The sequence below is a fragment of the Bombina bombina genome, chromosome 8 (assembly GCF_027579735.1).
Source record: "Bombina bombina isolate aBomBom1 chromosome 8, aBomBom1.pri, whole genome shotgun sequence".
Taxonomy (NCBI): Eukaryota; Metazoa; Chordata; class Amphibia; order Anura; family Bombinatoridae; genus Bombina; species Bombina bombina.
In genome coordinates this window covers 229196564-229219504 of record NC_069506.1, presented here as the reverse complement: position 1 = coordinate 229219504, position 22941 = coordinate 229196564, and the positions used below count along the sequence as shown (strand labels likewise).

General features: G+C 38.0%; 1 protein-coding gene across 1 annotated transcript in view; it reads right to left on the bottom strand.

Annotated features, from left to right (window-relative positions):
• LOC128638137 (urokinase plasminogen activator surface receptor-like) overlaps positions 1-22537 on the bottom strand; it is a 60733-nt gene extending 38196 nt beyond the window's left edge. The window contains exons 1-2 of the mRNA XM_053690000.1: positions 22267-22537; positions 2846-2965 (exon numbers count right to left, since the gene is read on the bottom strand). Coding sequence (XP_053545975.1) covers positions 2846-2965; positions 22267-22315 — 169 coding nt within the window. The 5' untranslated portion in view covers positions 22316-22537. The remainder of the gene's footprint in view (positions 1-2845; positions 2966-22266) is intronic.
• Between the last annotated feature and the right edge of the window lie 404 nt (positions 22538-22941).

The window sequence follows — 22941 nt, the reverse complement described above, 5'->3', positions numbered from 1 at the left end:
CCATGAAATTAGTACACGATCGACCAGCATATGTAATGATGTGTATCACATTGATCAGATTCTATATGAAGAGGTGACTGGCTGCTGTGATAACAGCGACTTATCATCCTATGCTGTCTGCAGATCACACACACAATTGTCTTTATGGCAATCATTTTTCTAAATCTAAATTTTTTGTATTGTGAGAAACTTGTGTCTATTCTAATGATGACACAGTACCATTCAATTCAGATAACTTGCATAATGGTTATAAACATAGCCTCATAATAAATGCAGTATTTGCAATAATGTATCCATTTATGTGTAGCTTTAATAATACCATCTAGCATCTGAAAATTGTATCAACTCGTATTTGACATGTAAATATTGATCGCCTAATCATTTGAGACTGACATACGTCACTGAGCCAGGATAGGTTCACAAACTGTGACCACTTTGACGTCTCATAATACAAAACACTAATATGATTGGCCAGTAACATAGAATGACAGTAATCTGTCACCAATCCAAACGGAAGAGTCTTCAGCATAGCAACAATCGAAATTGGGGGAGGGATTTGCATATGGGTAAATACTTTGACACAGCGGCGGTCCGCACTCCCTCTGAGGAAGCGTTCTTGTGAAATGTGTGTCAGGGGTCACCAGGGGAAGCTCTCTCTCTCCTACTTTTAATTAGCTTACCGTAATGATTTAACTTATATCCAATATCATTTGACTCTCAGCAGTTCAGATTGCAAGTGGATTAAAGGGGTTTAGCAGATAATTTTTTCTTCTTCTGTCTGTTGCATTAGTCATTTTATTTACTCGCTTAAGATAATCGCATATTGGCTAAGTGTTTAATCTTAGCCAACGTTGTTTGTATGAATGAATGTCTTTGTAAACAAATAAAGATTATGTATGAATGTAATTATATAGCTGTAACATACTATCTTTGCTGACACTTTGTTAAAGCAATATCATATTACTCACTACACAGAGAAAAACAATCGTTTTTTAGTTGTATGCCTTACTACAATTACTTGATAGTAAAATAAAAATGACATGCTCTAATTTATTAAAGCATGTAGCTAACAACTCTGCAAGTCAAAGTGTTTAATTTCTTCAAAATGGTTAAACACATAGTTTAAGTATCACACAGGAGCTGTAGAAAACTGCTGGTCCCAAGCAGAAACTGCCACTGACCAAATCAGCAGTGGTAATCACATGACCTGGCTGTGCAATTGCTACTGGTGATTTGGTCAGCAGCGGCTTCTATAATGGGATATCTAAATATGATTTCTAGGTTCTGTTATATTTTACAAAAGCAAAAAGAATCTAAAATTAAATAGACATTTATGTGAGATAAAATGGTAGGTTGAAAAAAAGCCACCTAACTTGGCTTAGTAACTCAGAAGTTTTACAAGCTTTTTTTTATGTAATGAATATTGTGAAGTACGTAAAATATAACTTGTAATGTTTGATCAAAGGAAGCTTCTTAAAAAAGCATCCTCCCATTTCCCTTTTAAAAATAATTTATATGAGGGTGTATCAGGTATTAAGACAAAAGCTGGTATTAACCTACAGGATATTTATTATTATTCTCTTTCTAGAGATGAACATAATATACAAGGAACAGAATATTTGGCTGGTAATACACAATTATATTGGTTGAGCTTGGTAAAGATGTTTTTTTTTTTTTAAAGCTTTTTAATAGTTTAAGGTTTTTATATAAAATGTTTAGTGATGTCTACTCAAACAACCTTGCAATATAATGGCATTATTTATTTTGCCCCCCTTATAATTTAGCTTTGAAAATTGAGCCATTTCTAATTCTCAGAACTTGGAATGCACCCTGCTGGCTCAGCAAGACTAACCCTGCTCCATATATGTAATTAATTGACTTTTCCAGATAACAACTGCAAAACAATATACTTTATACTAACTTTATGCCAGTGGCTAGCCTTGTTGTCTGTGGACTAAAGCCCAGATTGGCTCCTCCAAATAAGGCAAATGGTGGGTGGAGTTTGACTATTGAAAAACACCTGCAGTAAAAATTATATTTGGTATTTATCTTTATAATTTGCTGAATCCTTAAACAGCCATATCAGTTGAAACATTACATGCTCTAATGCTCAAATTTAAAGGAATAGTCTAATTTAAATTAAACTTTCATGATTCAGATAGAGCATGCAATTTTAATCAACTTTCTAATTTACTCCTATTACCAATTTTTCTTCGTTTTCTTGGTATCTTTATTTGAATGTGAGCTTAGGAGCCGGACCATTTTTGGTTCAGCACCTGGGTAGCACTTGCTGATTGGTGGCTACATTTAGACACCAATCAAAAAGTGCTACCCAGGGGATGAACCAAAAATGGTCCGGCTCCTAAATTTACATTCTTGCTTTTTCAAAGAAAGACACCAAGAAAACGCAAATAAATTGATAATAGGAGTAAATTAGAAAGTTGCTTAAAATTGCATGCTCTATCTGAATCATGAAAGTTTAATTTTGACTAGACTGTTCCTTTAAGACTATCATCCCTGCACTGCTGTGGGTTTAACTTTTGCAAAGGGTCTCTAAACACAGTAGAAGAGGCACTAGGGACCTACAAAGTACTGCTGGTGCTGAGCGGAAACTGCAGCTTATCCAATCAGCAGCGCTAGTTGAACATGTGAGTCATGCGACTAGCGCTGCTGATTGGATCAGAGGCGGGTTTCTGTTTCGGACCAGTCCATTTGCCAAGGTTAAACACACAGTAGTGTAGACTTGATAGTCTTAAATTTAACTAATTTGAGATTGAGTCATTTTGTTACTTTTATGGCCCTTTAATGTATGCAAGGGTTTGTTTTTTGAAGCATATGCACTCACCGTCATACGTGACAATAGAGGAGTTGCAGTACATCTGATTACTTTCACAGACTTTAGGCACTTGTTTCTCATTGGCAAGATCTGGGGAACCATAGTAATCGTAGCATTGCAGGCTGGCAGCTGAAAAAAGGAAGAGTCATTTGTCAAGGGCATTGCTTGTCCCTGGATCTGGAAACTCAATACTTAATGTTCTATATCAAACAAATTCTTAAGGTACATGCAATAATTTGGGCCAGATTAAGAATAAAGCGCTATCAGTTACGCGTGAGTGATAAGGGGTTTATCGCGGGGGTGTTTGCATGCTTCTGTTTTTTTGCTTGTATTAAAAGTTGAAAATAAATGCGATAGCTTGAGCAAGATTGAAGTTAACACGCATCAGGTTAGCGCTACTTTAGAGCTCTGGTTAACTGTTTCGCGAAACAAAAAAGTCTCACAAAACACATAATTACATTACAAAGTACAGTTACACCCATTCTAAACACTATCTACTAAAAATTATTAAGTAACATATTACACAAAAATGATAAGGGCTCAAAGATATAAGTTCTCAGTTGTTAGAAGAAAAAAAAGGCAGGCAAAGGGCTTTAACATAGAGATACATACATATTACATGTCTAAAGATGTAAATGTATATATATATATATATATATATATATATATACACACAGTATCACACAAACGTGAGTACACCCCTCAAATTTCTGTAAATATTTTATTATATCTTTTCATGTGAAAACACTGAAGAAATGACACTTTGCTACAATGTAAAGTAGTGAGGGTACAGCCTGTATAACAGTGTAAATTTGCTGACCCCTCAAAATAGCTCAACACACAGCCATTAATGTCTAAACCGTTGGCAACAAAAGTGAGTACACCCCTAAGTGGAAATGTCCAAATTGGGCACAATAAGCCATTTTCCCTCCCCGGTGTCATGCGACTCATTAGTGTTACAAGGTCTCATGTGTGAATGGGGAGTAGGTGTGTTAAATTTGGTGTTATCGCTCTCATACTCTCTCATACTGGTCACTGGAAGTTCAACATGGCACCTCATGGCAAAGAACTCTCTGAGGATCTGAAAAAAATAATTGTTGCTCTAAATAATGATGGCCTAGGCTATAAGAAGATTGCCAAGACCCTGAAATTGAGCCGCAGCATGGTGGGCAAGACCATACAGCGGTTTCACAGGACAGGTTCCACACAGAACAGGCCTCTCAGCGTCATATCCAGAGGTTGTCTTTGGGAAATATACGTATGAGTGCTGCCAGCATTGCTGCAGAGGTTAAAGGGGTGGGGGGTCAGCCTGTCAGCGTTCAGACCATACGCCACTCACTGCATCAAATTGGTCTGCATGGCTGTCGTCCCAGAAGGAAGCCTCTTCTAAAGATGATGCACAAGAAAGCCTGCAAACAGTTTGCTGAAGACAAGCAGAATGCAGACTAAGGACATGGATAACTGGAACCATGTCCTGTGGTCTGATGAGACCAAGATAAACTTATTTGGTTCAGATGGTGTCAAGCGTGTGGCGGTCCCCAGGTGAGGAGTAGAAAGACAAGTGTGTCTTGCCTATAGTCAAGCATGGTGGTGGGAGTGTCATGGTCTGGGCCTGCATGAGTGCTGCTGGCACTGGGGAGCTACAGTTTATTGAGGGAACCATGAATGCCAACATGTACTGTGACATACTGAAGCAGAGCATGATCCCCTCCCTTCGGAGACTGTGCCATAGGGCAGTTTTCCAACATGATAACAACCCCAAATACACCTCCAAGACGACCACTGCTTTGTTAAAGAAGCTGAGGGTAAAGGTGATGAACTGGCCAAGCATGTCTCCAGACCTTAACCCTATTGAGCATCTGTGGGGCATCCTCAAATGGAAGGCGGGGGAGTGCAAGGTCTCTAACGCCCAGCAGCTCTGTGATGTCGTCATGGAGGAGTGGAAGAGGACTCCAGTGGCAACCTGTGAAGCTCTGGTGAACTCCATGCCCAAGAGGGTTAAGGCAGTGCTGGAAAATAATGGTGGCCACACAAAATATTGACACTTTGGGCCCAATTTAGACATTTCCACTTAGGGGTGTACTCACTTTTGTTGCCAGCGGTTTAGACATTAATGGCTGTGTGTTGAGTTATTTTGAGGGGACAGCAAATTTACACTGTTATACAGGCTGTATACTCACTACTTTACATTGTAGCAAAGTGTAATTTCTTCAGTGTTGTCACATGAAAAGATATAATAAAATATTTATAAAAATATGAGAGGTGTACTCACTTTTGTTGGATACTGTGTATATATATATATATATATATATATATATATATATATATATATATATATATAATATTAGGTTTGATTCGCACTCCTTCACTTATTTTCCACTGACTCATTAGAGTGATCGATTTATGAGTTAATATCAGATCAGCACTGTGCTCGGGGGGAGAAAAGTTTATTGAATAGTAGATCAAGAAAGAAAATTGTGGGGAACCTAATCCTCACTATAGATCCCTTCATCCGGCACCAGAGTATAGGGTTAAATTATTAAACAACTAGCGGTTCCTATAAGGGTCTACTATCCCTTTAATTTCCTCATCACTATATTTCCAGAAATATACTTGCTCCCCTATCATTACATTACCTATATTTAAATTGCAGAGGATATTAACAATAAAATCACATATCACATAAAATCACAGAAAACAATGATTCTTATGCTCATATGGTTTATTCACTGCCAGCTTCAAGAAAATAAACATTTACAAAATAACGAACGTGGGCCCACTCTTGTGCACATAGTACTATGTCTTTATAGCAGACTTCTATGATTAAAGTTCAATTGTTAACTTCCAATATTTATTCAAAGGATTGTGTTTTCTCAATTGATATAAATCACAAGTTTCTTTCTTCAGCCATATAAACAGTCCTTGAACATGCTAGGGCTTAAATTGTTCGTGGTGCAAAAGTAAGACTTATCACTCTAGGAGTTTAAATGTTATACTGTTCATCATTTGTGTGCATGTGAGTAGTATACAAAATTTCTCTTTAAATCGTTGCTCTTTCTGTGACGCCTCAAGGAATTAGGGCTTGTATAGTTAAATTTCCGCACACCTTGCTAGGCTGTCTGTGTTCAATGTATTGCAACATAAGTAACAATTATCAAAGGCGTTACCTTTATTGTAGATCTCCAATGTATCTTTCTTTCATGTAATTAGCAAGAGTCCATGAGCTAGTGACGTATGGGATATACATTCCTACCAGGAGGGGCAAAGTTTCCCAAACCTCAAAATGCCTACAAATACACCCCTCACCACACCCACAAATCAGTTTTACAAACTTTGCCTCCTATGGAGGTGGTGAAGTAAGTTTGTGCTAGATTCTACGTTGATATGCGCTCCACAGCAGGTTGGAGCACGGTTTTCCTCTCAGCGTGCAGTGAATGTCAGAGGGATGTGAGGAGAGTATTGCCTATTTGAATGCAATGATCTCCTTCTACGGGGTCTATTTCATAGGTTCTCTGTTATCGGTCGTAGAGATTCATCTCTTACCTCCCTTTTCAGATCGACGATATACTCTTATATATACCATTACCTCTGCTGATTTTCGTTTCAGTACTGGTTTGGCTTTCTACAAACATGTAGATGAGTGTCCTGGGGTAAGTAAGTCTTATTTTCTGTGACACTCTAAGCTATGGTTGGGCACTTTTTTATAAAGTTCTAAATATATGTATTCAAACATTTATTTGCCTTGACTCAGGATGTTCAACATTCCTTATTATCAGACAGTCAGTTTCATATTTGGGATAATGCATTTGAATAAAACAATTTTTTTCTTACCTTAAAATTTAACTTTTCCCTGTGGGCTGTTAGGCTCGCGGGGGCTGAAAATGCTTCATTTTATTGCGTCATTCTTGGCGCTGACTTTTTTGGCGCAAATGTTTTTTTCTGTTTCCGGCGTCATACGTGTCGCAAAAAATGTTGGCGTTCTGGATGTGGCGTCATTTTTGGCGCCAAAAGCATTTAGGCGCCAAATAATGTGGGCGTCTTATTTGCCGCTAAAAAAATATGGGCGTCACTTTTGTCTCCACATTATTTAAGTCTCATTTTTTATTGCTTCTGGTTGCTAGAAGCTTGTTCACTGGCATTTTTTCCCATTCCTGAAACTGTCATTTAAGGAATTGCAGATAATATTTCCTTTAGTAAAGTTACATTACCTGTTGCTGTTCCATCAACATCTAATACTCAGAGTGTTCCTGATAACATAAGAGATTTTGTTTCTAAATCCATTAAGAAGGCTATGTCTGTTATTCCTCCTTCTAGTAAACATAAAAAGTCTTTTAAAACTTCTAATTTTTCAGATGAATTTTTAAATGAACATCATCATTCTGATTCTGATAATGCCTCTTCTGGTTCAGAGGATTCTGTCTCAGAGGTTGATGCTGATAAATCTTCATATTTATTTAAAATGGAATTTATTCGTTCTTTACTTAAAGAAGTCCTAATTGCATTAGAAATTGAGGATTCTGGTCCTCTTGATACTAAATCTAAACGTTTAGATAAGGTTTTTAAATCTCCTGTAGTTATTCCAGAAGTTTTTCCTGTTCCTGGTGCTATTTCTGAAGTAATTTCCAGGGAATGGAATCATTTGGGTAATTCATTTACTCCTTCTAAACGTTTTAAGCAATTATATCCTGTGCCATCTGACAGATTAGAATTTTGGGACAAAATCCCTAAGGTTGATGGGGCTGTCTCTACTCTTGCTAAGCGTACTACCATTCCTACGGCAGATGGTACTTCCTTTAAGGATCCTTTAGATAGGAAAATTGAATCCTTTCTAAGAAAAGCTTACTTGTGTTCAGGTAATCTTCTTAGACCTGCTATATCTTTGGCGGATGTTGCTGTAGCTTCAACTTTTTGGTTGGAAGCTTTAGCGCAACAAGTAACAGATCATAATTCTCATAGCATTATTATTCTTCTTCAACATGCTAATAATTTTATTTGTGATGCCATCTTTGATATCATTAGAGTTGATGTCAGGTATATGTCTCTAGCTATTTTAGCTAGAAGAGCTTATGGCTTAAAACTTGGAATGCTGATATGTCTTCTAAGTCTACTCTGCTTTCCCTTTCTTTCCAGGGTAATAAATTATTTGGTTCTCAGTTGGATTCTATTATCTCAACTGTTACTGGAGGGAAAGGAACTTTTTTGCCACAGGATAAAAAATCTAAAGGTAAATTTAGATCTAATAATCGTTTTCGTTCCTTTCGTCACAACAAGGAACAAAAGCCTGATTCTTCATCCTCAGGAGCGGTATCAGTTTGGAAACCATCTCCAGTCTGGAATAAATCCAAGCCTTTTAGAAAATCAAAGCCAGCTCCTAAGTCCACATGAAGGTGCGGCCCTCATTCCAGCTCAGCTGGTAGGGGGCAGATTACGTTTTTTTCAAAGGAATTTGGATCAATTCCGTTCACAATCTTTGGATTCAGAATATTGTTTCAGAAGGGTACAGAATTGGCTTCAAGATAAGGCCTCCTGCAAAGAGATTTTTTCTTTCCCGTGTCCCAGTAAATCCAGCGAAGGCTCAAGCATTTCTGAAATGTGTTTCAAATCTAGAGTTGGCTGGAGTAATTATGCCAGTTCCAGTTCTGGAACAGGGGCTGGGGTTTTATTCAAATCTCTTCATTGTACCAAAGAAGGAGAATTCCTTCAGACCAGTTCTGGATCTAAAAATATTGAATCGTTATGTAAGGATACCAACATTCAAAATGGTAACTGTAAGGACTATCCTGCCTTTTGTTCAGCAAGGGCATTATATGTCTACAATAGATTTACAGGATGCATATCTGCATATTCCGATTCATCCAGATCACTATCAGTTTCTGAGATTCTCGTTCCTAGACAAGCATTACCAGTTTGTGGCTCTGCCGTTTGGCCTAGCAACAGCTCCAAGAATTTTTACAAAGGTTCTCGGTGCCCTTCTGTCTGTAATCAGAGAACAGGGTATTGTGGTATTTCCTTATTTGGACGATATCTTGGTACTTGCTCAGTCTTCACATTTAGCAGAATCTCATACGAATCGACTTGTGTTGTTTCTTCAAGATCATGGTTGGAGGATCAATTTACTAAAAAGTTCATTGATTCCTCAGACAAGGGTTACCTTTTTGGGTTTCCAGATAGATTCAGTGTCCATGACTCTATCTTTGACAGACAAGAGATGTCTAAAATTGATATCAGCTTGTCGAAACCTTCAGTCACAATCATCCCCTTCGGTAGCCTTATGCATGGAAATTCTAGGTCTTATGACTGCTGCATCGGACGCGATCCCCTTTGCTCGTTTTCACATGCGACCTCTTCAGCTCTGTATGCTGAACCAGTGGTGCAGGGATTACACAAAGATATCTCAATTAATATCTTTAAAACCGATTGTACGACACTCTCTGATATGGTGGATAGATCACCATCGTTTAGTTCAGGGGGCTTCTTTTGTTCTTCTGACCTGGACTGTAATCTGAACAGATGCAAGTCTTACAGGTTGGGGAGCTGTGTGGGGGTTTCTGACGGCACAAGGGGTTTGGGAATCTCAGGAGGTGAGATTACCAATCAATATTTTGGATTTCCGTGCAATTTTCAGAGCTCTTCAGTCTTGGCCTCTTCTAAAGAGAGAATCGTTCATTTGTTTTCAGACAGACAATGTCACATCTGTGGCATACATCAATCATCAAGGAGGGACTCACAGCCCTCTGGCTATGAAAGAAGTATCTCGAATTCTGGTTTGGGCGGAATCCAGCTCCTGTCTAGTTTCTGCGGTTCATATCCCAGGTATAGACAATTGGGAAGCGGATTATCTCAGTCGCCAAACGTTGCATCCGGGCGAATGGTCTCTTCACCCAGAGGTATTTCTTCAGATTGTCCAAATGTGGGGACTTCCAGAAATAGATCTGATGGCCTCTCATCTAAACAAGAAACTCCCCAGGTATCTGTCCAGATCCAGGGATCCTCAAGCAGAAGCAGTGGATGCATTGTCACTTCCTTGGAAGTATCATCCTGCTTATATCTTTCCGCCTCTAGTTCTTCTTCCAAGAGTGATCTCCAAGATTCTGAAGGAATGCTCGTTTGTTCTGCTGGTAGCTCCAGCATGGCCTCACAGGTTTTGGTATGCGGATCTTGTCCGGATGGCCTCTTGCCAACCGTGGACTCTTCCGTTAAGACCAGACCTTCTGTCGCAAGGTCCTTTTTTCCATCAGGATCTCAAATCCTTAAATTTAAAGGTATGGAGATTGAACGCTTGATTCTTAGTCAAAGAGGTTTCTCTGACTCTGTGATTAATACTATGTTACAGGCTCGTAAATCTGTATCTAGGGAGATATATTATAGAGTCTGGAAGACTTATATTTCTTGGTGTCTTTCTCATCATTTTTCCTGGCATTCGTTTAGAATTCCGAGAATTTTACAGTTTCTTCAGGATGGTTTGGAGAAAGGTTTGTCTGCAAGTTCCTTGAAAGGACAAATCTCTGCTCTTTCTGTTCTTTTTCACAGAAAGATTGCTAATCTTCCTAATATTCATTATTTTGTACAAGCTTTGGTTCGTATAAAACCTGTCATTAAGTCAATTTCTCCTCCTTGGAGTTTGAATTTGGTTCTGGGGTCTCTTCAAGCTCCTCCGTTTGAACCTATGCATTCATTGGTCATTAAATTACTTTCTTGGAAAGTTTTGTTCCTTTTGGCCATCTCTTCTGCCAGAAGAGTTTCTGAATTATCTGCTCTTTCTTGTGAGTCTCCTTTTCTGATTTTTCATCAGGATAAGGCGGTGTTGCGAACTTCTTTTGAATTTTTACCTAAGGTTGTGAATTCCAACAACATTAGTAGAGAAATTGTGGTTCCTTCATTATGTCCTAATCCTAAGAATTCTAAGGAGAAATCATTGCATTCTTTGGATGTAGTTAGAGCTTTGAAATATTATGTTGAAGCTACTAAGAATTTCCGAAAGACTTCTAGTCTATTTGTTATCTTTTCCGGTTCTAGGAAAGGTCAGAAGGCCTCTGCCATTTCTTTGGCATCTTGGTTGAAATCTTTAAATCATCATGCTTATGTCGAGTCGGGTAAAACTCCGCCTCAAAGGATTACAGCTCATTCTACTAGGTCAGTTTCTACTTCCTGGGCGTTTAGGAATGAAGCTTCGGTTGATCAGATTTGCAAAGCAGCAACTTGGTCTTCTTTGCATACTTTTTCTAAATTCTACCATTTTGATGTGTTTTCTTCTTCTGAAGCTGTTTTTGGTAGAAAAGTACTTCAGGCAGCTGTTTCAGTTTGAATCTTCTGCTTATGTTTTCAGTTTTTTTCATTATAAAATTTAAACTTTATTTTGGGTGTGGATTATTTTTCAGCGGAATTGGCTGTCTTTATTTTATCCCTCCCTCTCTAGTGACTCTTGCGTGGAAAGATCCACATCTTGGGTAGTCATTATCCCATACGTCACTAGCTCATGGACTCTTGCTAATTACATGAAAGAAAACATAATTTATGTAAGAACTTACCTGATAAATTAATTTCTTTCATATTACCAAGAGTCCATGAGGCCCATCCTTTTTGTGGTGGTTATGATTTTTTTGTATAAAGCACAATTATTCCAATTCCTTATTTTTTTATGCTTTTGCACTTTTTTCTTATCACCCCACTTCTTGGCTATTCGTTAAACTGATTTGTGGGTGTGGTGAGGGGTGTATTTGTAGGCATTTTGAGGTTTGGGAAACTTTGCCCCTTTTGGTAGGAATGTATATCCCATACGTCACTAGCTCATGGACTCTTGCTAATATGAAAGAAATGAATTTATCAGGTAAGTTCTTACATAAATTATGTTTTTCCTCCCCTTTGAGGAATACTCACATGCACTTTCCAGTTGTCACTCTTTTTCAACCCACAACGAGTGTGTCAAGCTTTGCACCGTTTTTTTCTGAGAGCTAAATCAAACTGAGGGCAGCAGCTGAGCCCTCAATGTCACGCTAACCATCGGAAAGAAAATAACGGTGCAAAGTATATTTCTGGAAATATAGTGATGAGGAAATTAAAGGGATAGTAGACCCTTATAGGAACCGCTAGTTGTTTAATAATTTAACCCTATACTCTGGTGCCGGATAAAGGGATCTATAGTGAGGATTAGGTTCCCCATAATTTTCTTTCTTGATCTACTATATATATATATATATATATATATATATATATATATATATATATATATATATATATATATATATATATGTATGTTTATATGTGTGAACATATGTATTTATATGTGTATTTACAGACATATATACACATACAAATACATAAATACATATGTATACCTAAGTAGATGAAAACATGTTTGTGCAATATTCATATTTAATAAAGTGTTATAGTGTGTAGTTACTGTAAATATGTCACATTCCAATGTTCTGCATATGTTCTAAGTATTTACAAATAGATATTCATATATATATATATATATATATATATATATATATATATATATATATATATATATCTGTATATATCTATACCTATATATAATCATGTATTTGTATGTATATACAATATATATATATATATATATATATATATATATACACAGTATATATATATAGGAATAGATATATATGATACCAAAATACCATCAGATATATGTAGAAATATGTATTTAGGAATAAATAGAACATATTCTGCTATGTGAATAACATTGGAATGTGAAATATTCATATTTTTATGTCGAGTTAGCGCACTTGAGAATATGCAATCGGGTTTACGTGCGAGTAGGGTGTTAGGTAATTTTCCACTTTTTTTGCTCCATTGACTTCCTTGGGGGATACAATAATGTTGTTGAAATACACTAACTTTAGCTTTTTGCGTGTATCCGGTTAGCATGTAAGCAAAAATTTTTACTTTTAATGCGAGCGCTACCTGACGCTCGTAAAAAGCTTAATTCTAGCAGAGTTAAAGGGACATTCAAGTCAAAATTTAAATGCACATAGATGAATTCAATCTTTGTATAGAAACATATTTGCAATATAAATGTATCGGAAAAAATGCTTCTAGGAAAAGTTATCACTGTTATAGTGTGAAAATGTTTCTCTGCACGTGCATGTCCATGTTGATTAAAAAGTGGCACTCGTAATCTTGCCCTTTATTTTTAGACAAATTTCCTTCTTTTAAATACACATAATTGTAGTTGCACTCCGGGAACATCCTCATTCTGCTCCAGATGGGGAAATAGCTGTTGATACATAAGAATGACTTCTTGTCATTTGGTCACCAGTTGTACTCTCATCTAGAGTGGCACAGGCACACATCATTGACTATGTATTTAACCTCCTTGCAGGGTTAGAAATAAAGAATATATATATATATATATATATATATATATATATATATATATATATATATATATATATATATATATATATATATATAATTATCTAACAAAATAGCACATTATAGTAAAGTCAAAATTAAATTTTCATGATTCAGATAAAGCATGTAATTTAAATAATCATTTCAATTCCCATCTATTAAGAAAATTAGCTATATTCTCTTTTTTGAAGAGTATACCTAGGTAAGTGCAGAAATGCACTACAGTGAGCTTGTTGGTGATCGATGGCTGCACATATACCTTATATATGCCTAATGTCAATATCTGCATTGGCTCACCACTTGAGTTCTGCTAGCTCCCAGTAAAGTATTACTGCTACTGAGCCTACTCTTCAACAAAGAATACCAAGACAATGAAACAAATTTGATAAAAGAAGTAAATTGGAAAATTTTGACTTTACAGTTCCTTATCATGGTATGACAGGATATGCGTGTAGCCTTTATATGCTAGCTTTACAGTACATTTTGTCATTCTCCTCTAACGATTTATTTTAAGTACTAAGAACTAGAAGAGGCTAATGTAGAAAGATTATACATATATATATATATATATATATATATATTTATATGTTTATATATATATAAATGTTTATAAGTGTGTACATATGTAATACATATGTATTTATGCATTTGTATTTGTATACAGTAGATGCATTCACTGACATATATATATATATATATATATATATATATATATATATATATATATATATATATATATATATATATATATATATATATATATATATATATATATATACACACACACACACACATAGAAACACATAAAAACCTATGTATACATATATAGACATATATATAAGTGCATTGGAACCCTATGCAGTCAAGTAGCTAAAAATATGAAAAATCATATTTGTGCAATATTCATATTTAATAGAGTGTTTAACTGTTTATGTACTGTAAATATTTCCCATTCCAATGTTCCTCACATAGGGGAATATGTGCTAAGTTTTTTTTAAATAGATATTCCTGTATATACCTTAACTTCTATATAATCACACATATATATATATATATACACATACATACTGTATATATAAATATATATATATATATACCTGTATATATATATATATATATATATATATATATATATATATATATATATATATATACACAGTATATATATATGTATAGATATATATTTTACGAAAAAAAATCATCATATATAGATATATAGACATATTTATTGAAGAATAAATAGAATATATTCTTCTATGTAAAGAACATTGAAATTTAAATATTCATGAATCATGACGGTTTTAGCGCTTTTGAATAAACGCAGTCGGTTTAGCGAGTGAGTATGGGTGTTAGATTTGTTTGCAGTTTTTGTGCTCCATTTAAGCCTATGGGAGAATATGTTAATGTGGTTGCGATATTCAAAGTTCAACTTTTTGTGCATATCAGGTTTTTGCTCTCGTTTTACTTTTTAATTCTTTTTCAAACCTTTTTATAAAATTTTAAAAAATGGGCTATAGAATGCTAAATAATTTAGCTCTTTAAATTAAAAAAAGTGGAGTATGAACAATAAACTAACTTTACTGTTTGTTTTCTATCAGCTTCATGTGATCAGAGCATGGTTGATACTAAGTGAATAACACCTTTTTAAACGAAGTCTGCTAAGTGGAGAATATTTCACTTTCCCAGCCTTGAACCATGATTAGACACTGTCAGCCACTATACCTGCCTACTGTACAGACTAGTGACTGTCACTCACTGTATATACCTACTGTACAGACTAGTGACTGTCACTCACTATATATACCTACTGTACAGACTAGTGACTGTCACTCACTGTATATACCTACTGTACAGACTAGTGACTGTCACTCACTATATATACCTACTGTACAGACTAGTGACTGTCACTCACTGTATATACCTACTGTACAGACTAGTGACTGTCACTCACTATATATACCTACTGTACAGACTAGTGACTGTCACTCACTGTATATACCTACTGTACAGACTAGTGACTGTCACTCACTATTTATACCTACTGCACAGACTAGTGACTGTCACTCACTATATATACCTACTGCACAGACTAGTGACTGTCATTCACTATATACACCTACTGTACAGACTAGTGACTGTCACTCACTATATATACCTACTGCACAGTCTAGTGACTGCCATTCACTATATACACCTACTGTACAGACTAGTGACTGTCAGCCACTATACCTGCCTACTGTACAGACTAGTGACTGTCACTCACTGTATATACCTACTGTACAGACTAGTGACTGTCACTCACTGTATATACCTACTGTACAGACTAGTGACTGTCACTCACTATTTATACCTACTGCACAGACTAGTGACTGTCACTCACTATATATACCTACTGCACAGACTAGTGACTGTCACTCACTGTATATACCTACTGCACAGACTAGTGACTGTCACTCACTATATATACCTACTGTACAGACTAGTGACTGTCACTGTATATACCTACTGCACAGACTAGTGACTGCCATTCACTATATACACCTACTGTACAGACTAGTGACTGTCAGCCACTATACCTGCCTACTGTACAGACTAGTGACTGTCACTCACTGTATATACCTACTGTACAGACTAGTGACTGTCACTCACTGTATATACCTACTGTACAGACTAGTGACTGTCACTCACTATTTATACCTACTGCACAGACTAGTGACTGTCACTCACTATATATACCTACTGCACAGACTAGTGACTGTCACTCACTGTATATACCTACTGCACAGACTAGTGACTGTCACTCACTATATATACCTACTGTACAGACTAGTGACTGTCAGCCACTATACCTGCCTACTGTACAGACTAGTGACTGTCACTCACTGTATATACCTACTGCACAGACTAGTGACTGTCACTCACTGTATATACCTACTGTACAGACTAGTGACTGTCACTCACTATTTATACCTACTGCACAGACTAGTGACTGTCACTCACTATATATACCTACTGCACAGACTAGTGACTGTCACTCACTATATATACCTACTGCACAGACTAGTGACTGTCACTCACTATATATACCTACTGCACAGACTAGTGACTGTCACTCACTATATATACCTACTGTACAGACTAGTGACTGTCACTCACTATATATACCTACTGCACAGACTAGTGACTGTCACTCACTATATACACCTACTGCACAGACTAGTGACTGTCACTCACTATATATACCTAATGCCCAGACTAGTGACTGTCACTCACTATATATACCTACTGCACAGACTAGTGAAGGTCACTCACTATATACACCTACTGCACAGACTAGTGACTGTCACTCACTATATATACCTACTGCCCAGACTAGTGACTGTCACTCACTATATATACCTACTGCACAGACTAGTGACTGTCACTCACTACATATACCTACTGCACAGACTAGTGACTGTCACTATATACACCTACTATACAGACTAGTGACTGTCACTCACTATATATACCTACTGCACAGACTAGTGACTGTCACTATATATACCTACTGCACAGTCTAGTGACTGTCACTCACTATATATACCTACTGCACAGACTAGTGACTGTCACTCACTATATATACCTACTGCACAGACTAGTGACTGTCACTCACTATATATACCTACTGCACAGACTAGTGACTGTCACTCACTATATACACCTACTGCACAGACTAGTGACTGTCACTCACTATATATACCTACTGTACAGACTAGTGACTGTCACTATATATACATACTGCACAGACTAGTGACTGTCACTCACTATATACACCTACTGCACAGTCTAGTGACTGTCACTCACTATATATACCTACTGCACAGACTAGTGACTGTCACTCACTATATATACCTACTGCACAGACTAGTGACTGTCACTCACTATATATACCTACTGCACAGACTAGTGACTGTCACTCACTATATACACCTACTGCACAGTCTAGTGACTGTCACTCACTATATATACCTACTGCACAGACTAGTGACTGTCACTCACTATATACACCTACTGCACAGACTAGTGACTGTCACTCACTATATATACCTACTGCACAGACTAGTACCTGTCACTCACTATATACACCTACTGCACAGACTAGTGACTGTCACTCACTATATATACCTACTGTACAGACTAGTGACTGTCACTATATATACCTACTGCACAGACTAGTGACTGTCACTCACTATATACACCTACTGTACAGACTAGTGACTGTCACTATATATACCTACTGCACAGACTAGTGACTGTCACTATATATACCTACTGCACAGACTAGTGACTGTCACTCACTATATACACCTACTGCACAGACTAGTGACTGTCACTCACTATATATACCTACTGCACAGTCTAGTGACTGTCACTCACTATATACACCTACTGCACAGACTAGTGACTGTCACTCACTATATACACCTACTGCACAGACTAGTGACTGTCACTCACTATATATACCTACTGCACAGTCTATTGACTGTCACTCACTATATACACCTACTGCACAGACTAGTGACTGTCACTCACTATATATACCTACTGCACAGACTAGTGACTGTCACTCACTATATACACCTACTGCACAGACTAGTGACTGTCACTATATATACCTACTGCACAGACTAGTGACTGTCACTCACTATATATACCTACTGCACAGTCTAGTGACTGTCACTCATTATATACACCTACTGCACAGACTAGTGACTGTCACTCACTATATACACCTACTGCACAGACTAGTGACTGTCACTCACTATATATACCTACTGCACAGTCTATTGACTGTCACTCACTATATACACCTACTGCACAGACTAGTGAGTGTCACTCACTATATACACCTACTGCAAAGACTAGTGACTGTCACTCACTATATATACCTACTGCACAGTCTAGTGACTGTCACTCACTATATATACCTACTGTACAGACTAAAGACTGTCACTCACTATATATACCTACTGTACAGACTAGTGACTGTCACTCACTATATATTCCTACTGCACAGACTAGTGACTGTCACTCACTATATATACCTACTGCACAGACTAGTGACTGACACTCACTATATACACCTACTGCACAGACTAGTGACTGTCACTCACTATATATACCTACTGCACAGTCTAGTGACTGCCATTCACTATATACACCTACTGTACAGACTAGTGACTGTCACTCACTATATATACCTACTGCACAGACTAGTGACTGTCACTCACTATATATACCTACTGCACAGACTAGTGACTGTCACTCACTATATACACCTACTGCACAGACTAGTGACTGTCACTCACTATATATACCTACTGCACAGACTAGTGACTGTCACTATATATACCTACTGCACAGACTAGTGACTGTCACTCACTATATACACCTACTGCACAGACTAGTGACTGTCACTCACTATATATACCTACTGTACAGACTAGTGACTGTCACTCACTATATATACCTACTGCACAGACTAGTGACTGTCACTCACTGTATATACCTACTGTACAGACTAGTGACTGTCACTCACTATATACACCTACTGTACAGACTAGTGACTGTCACTAACTATATACACCTACTGTACAGACTAGTGACTGTCACTCACTATATATACCTACTGCACAGACTAGTTACTGTCACTATATTTACCTACTGCACAGACTAGTGACTGTCACTCAATATATACACCTACTGCACAGACTAGTGACTGTCACTCACTATATATACCTACTGCACAGACTAGTGACTGTCACTCACTATATACACCTACTGCACACTGGACTTCTGTCACCCGCTGAGCCTGCAACCTACCAGACTAGGCTGTGTCCACTACACCTGCTGGCATCCCCAGTCTATAGGCTTCAACTCATTGCTGCACCTGCGTAACTCCCACAATAGGCACTGTCACCCCTATAGGCTACCACACTAGGCAGTGTCACCCCTATTGGCTACCACTCACCACTACACCTGCGTAACTCCCACACTAGGCACTGTAACCAGGGCCGTCTTTAACACAGGGGAAAAGGGGCAGCTGCCCAGGGCCCAGTCTTTGTTGTGGGGCCCAGACTGCTGATGTCAGTTCTAACACACACAGTCCTAATACTGTCACAGTCAAAAGTTCTCTGCTTACATTTATTTGTGAGAAACTGTGCCAGACCGTGCCGGTGTCATGCCAAGCTAGTGCCATGTACTGTTTTAGGTGTGCACTGTGCAGCACCGAATGCCAAGCCCTAACTCGGCATCTAGTCAATCCCACTGCATCAGAAAAGGTCCTGCCGGGGTTACCACTGTTACCAGGTAACTGCTGTGGTGGTGGGGATTGTTCAGGGTACTGCTGACTGTAGGCGCATGCAGCAGAAAGCTGGATCGGAAGGCATGTGAGGATTTGAACATCTGTGCAGCTGCAGACACTGCTCTCTTCAGTCTTGAGGCTGTGTGACTTGTCTCACACTGTATCCATGCAGCCTTGAACAGACAGCATCCATTCTGCTTGTCCCCTTAGCCCTGCTCTTTCTGCTGTGGGCCTCAGATCAACTAACTGAAGTTTTTTAATGTAACAGTGCTTTGTAGAAAGGTGTCAGTGGGAAGAATAAGCGCACACATGCCCCTCCCCCATGCAGCATCGTCTAGTGCAGGGTGAGAGAGAAGTGAAATGTGCTTCTGTGGCTGATGTATAGTGTCATGCTGATACTTCACACATTAAGGTAAGGTTTATTTTTATAGATTTTTTTTTCTCTGTCTCAGATTTTACAGTTTCCCATAGTAGTTCTGCTGCTCCAGTCAGTAAACGTATATTTGTCTGCACCTCCATGCTTCCTCCTCAGTCTTTATCTTGCTTTGCTCCTGTTGGCTGCCCTAAATCTCTTTAACCAGCCCTAAATCTCTTTAACCAGCTAACCTCACACCAGAATCACATTTAAAAGCATCAGATTGATTGATTCGATGATCCATAGCTGATCTTGTTTTCCCCAAATGTCAGGATTCCCCCTTACAGGTCAGACACACCTCAGTATACTGCACAGTGCAGTGTGTGCTCTGTAGTGTGTGTTTGTTTGTACATGTATATGCTCTGTAGTGTGTGTGTACATGTATATGTGTATGCTCTGGAGAGTGTGTGTGTGTACATGTAAATGTGTATGCTCTGGAGAGTGTGTGTTTGTGTGTACATGTATATGTGTATGCTCTGGAGAGTGTGTGTTTGTGTGTACATGTATATGTGTATGCTCTGGAGAGTGTGTGTTTGTGTGTACATGTATATGTGTATGCTCTGGAGAGTGTGTGTTTGTGTGTACATGTATATGTGTATGCTCTGGAGAGTGTGTGTGTGTACATGTAAATGTGTATGCTCTGGAGAGTGTGTGTTTGTGTGTACATGTATATGTGTATGCTCTGGAGAGTGTGTGTGTGTACATGTATATGTGTATGCTCTGGAGAGTGTGTGTTTGTGTGTACATGTATATGTGTATGCTCTGGAGAGTGTGTGTTTGTGTGTACATGTATATGTGTATGCTCTGGAGAGTGTGTGTTTATGTGTACTTGTGTATGTTTATGCCCTGGAGAGTGTGTGTTTGTGTGTACATGTATATGTGTATGCTCTGGAGAGTGTGTGCTTGTGTTTACATGTGTATGTGTATGCTCTGGAGAGTGTGTGTGTGTACATGTATATGTGTATGCTCTGGAGAGTGTATGTTTGTGTGTACATGTGTATGCTCTGGAGAGTATGTGTTTGTGTGTACATGTATATGTGTATGCTCTGGAGAGTATGTGTTTGTGTGTACATGTGAATGTGTATGCTCTGGAGAGTGTGTGTTTGTGTGTACATGTATATGTGTATGCTCTGGAGAGTGTGTGTTTGTGTGTACATGTATATGTGTATGGTCCGGAGAGTGTGCGTTTGTGTGTACATGTATATGTGTATTCTCTGGAGAGTGTTTGTGTGTACATGTATATGTGTTTGCGCTGTATTGTGTGTTTGTGTGTACATGTATATGTGTTTGCGCTGTATTGTGTGTTTGTGTGTACATGTATATGTGTATGCTCTGGAGAGTGTGTGTTTACATGTATATGTGTATGCTCTGGAGAGTGTGTGTTTATATGGGTTAGGGGAGTTTGTTATGTTAGGCATTCCCTTGGTATTCATGAAAGTGGTAATTTTGCTGTACAGTGGCTGTCTAAACAATAAATATGTAGTAACTATCCCAAAACTGGTGAGATGCTTTTAGGGGGCCCAAAATAAATTCTTGCACCGGGGCCCTGTAGACATTAGGTCCACCACTGATTTTTACTATGTGATGCTGTGCATTGCATTCAATATTTATGTACTTACATTTTTATTTTTTTTAAAAACCAACATTTAATTAATTAGTAAATATATTAAATGAATCCACAGTGGAGTAATTTATATATTTATTTGCTTATTAGTACTGCTTAGGTCCAGTTTCACATATTGCAATTTATTTCATATTTTTTTACAATGATTAGCCCAACAGTGGATGATCCACTGCTGGGCTAATCATTTTAAAAAATATATAAAATAAATTGATTTAGCTGTTTTTTGGGATGTTGGGGTGGAGAATGAAATTTCATGGGTGGGGGGGGGGGGGGGGGCAAGAAAATGTTTGCCCAGGGTCCAGTCAATATTAAAGACGGCCCTGACTGTCACCCCTATAGGCTACCACACTAGGCACTGTCACCCCTATTGGCTACCACACTAGGCACTGTCACCCCTATTGGCTACCACACTAGGCACTGTCACCCCTATTGGCTACCACTCACTATTGCACCTGCGTAACTCCCACACTAGGCACTGTCTCCCCTATAGACTACCACTCACTGCTGCACCTGTGTAACTCCCACACTTATCACGGTCACCCACTGAACCTAATGACCTCACTGACTCTAAATACCTAAAGACAATTTGTTACTTTATTGTAAATTTCAATTAAAAAAGTACTTGTTTCAGAATGTTCTTTACCTATCTGGTCATTGTGAGCAGTTACCTGTGCACAGGATGGTGCTGTAGAGTACCCACTGGAGAGGCAGTTTCATATTTGTGCTCAGGATCTCTTCCCTCGGTTAGACTGTGGATGACTGCAGTGCTCAAGTCTCTGCACCAGAAAAGGTTTGCAGCATAAATAGCAGGTCCCCAGTGACAGATAAAACAGGTCTTGCCGCTCTACACGAGAGTACCAAGGTGGAGCCAACAAGGAAGACTGGGCGATGGTGGGTACAGACTGATACCTGCGTGTCTAGACAAATACTTCTCAGAGATATGGTTAACTCTTTCAGGCTTGGATTATACTGTATACCTTACATTATAGTAGGTTCATTCGAACATGCGGTTAATGGGATATTAAAGTAATTCTCTATATATGCAAAGCATATATCATCAATTACTGGCTGCATTGTAATTATACAAAGCATATATGTTAAAAAGCATTTAAAACAATTGTTTTGGTAGTAAAATGTGCATTGTTTTGCAGTCCAGGGACACACCCCTTGAAACGCCTTTGCTGTATGTTCAACTCATCTCATTTACTGTGACAAACTAGGGGCAGATTAAAATGAGCTCATACAGAGATCAAGCAGTCACTGTGTAGGATGTTGCTGTATCATAGTTCTGAAGTCTGTGGAATCCATTCAATGGTGGTTTAATGGGGTGCAGGAAGTAGCTA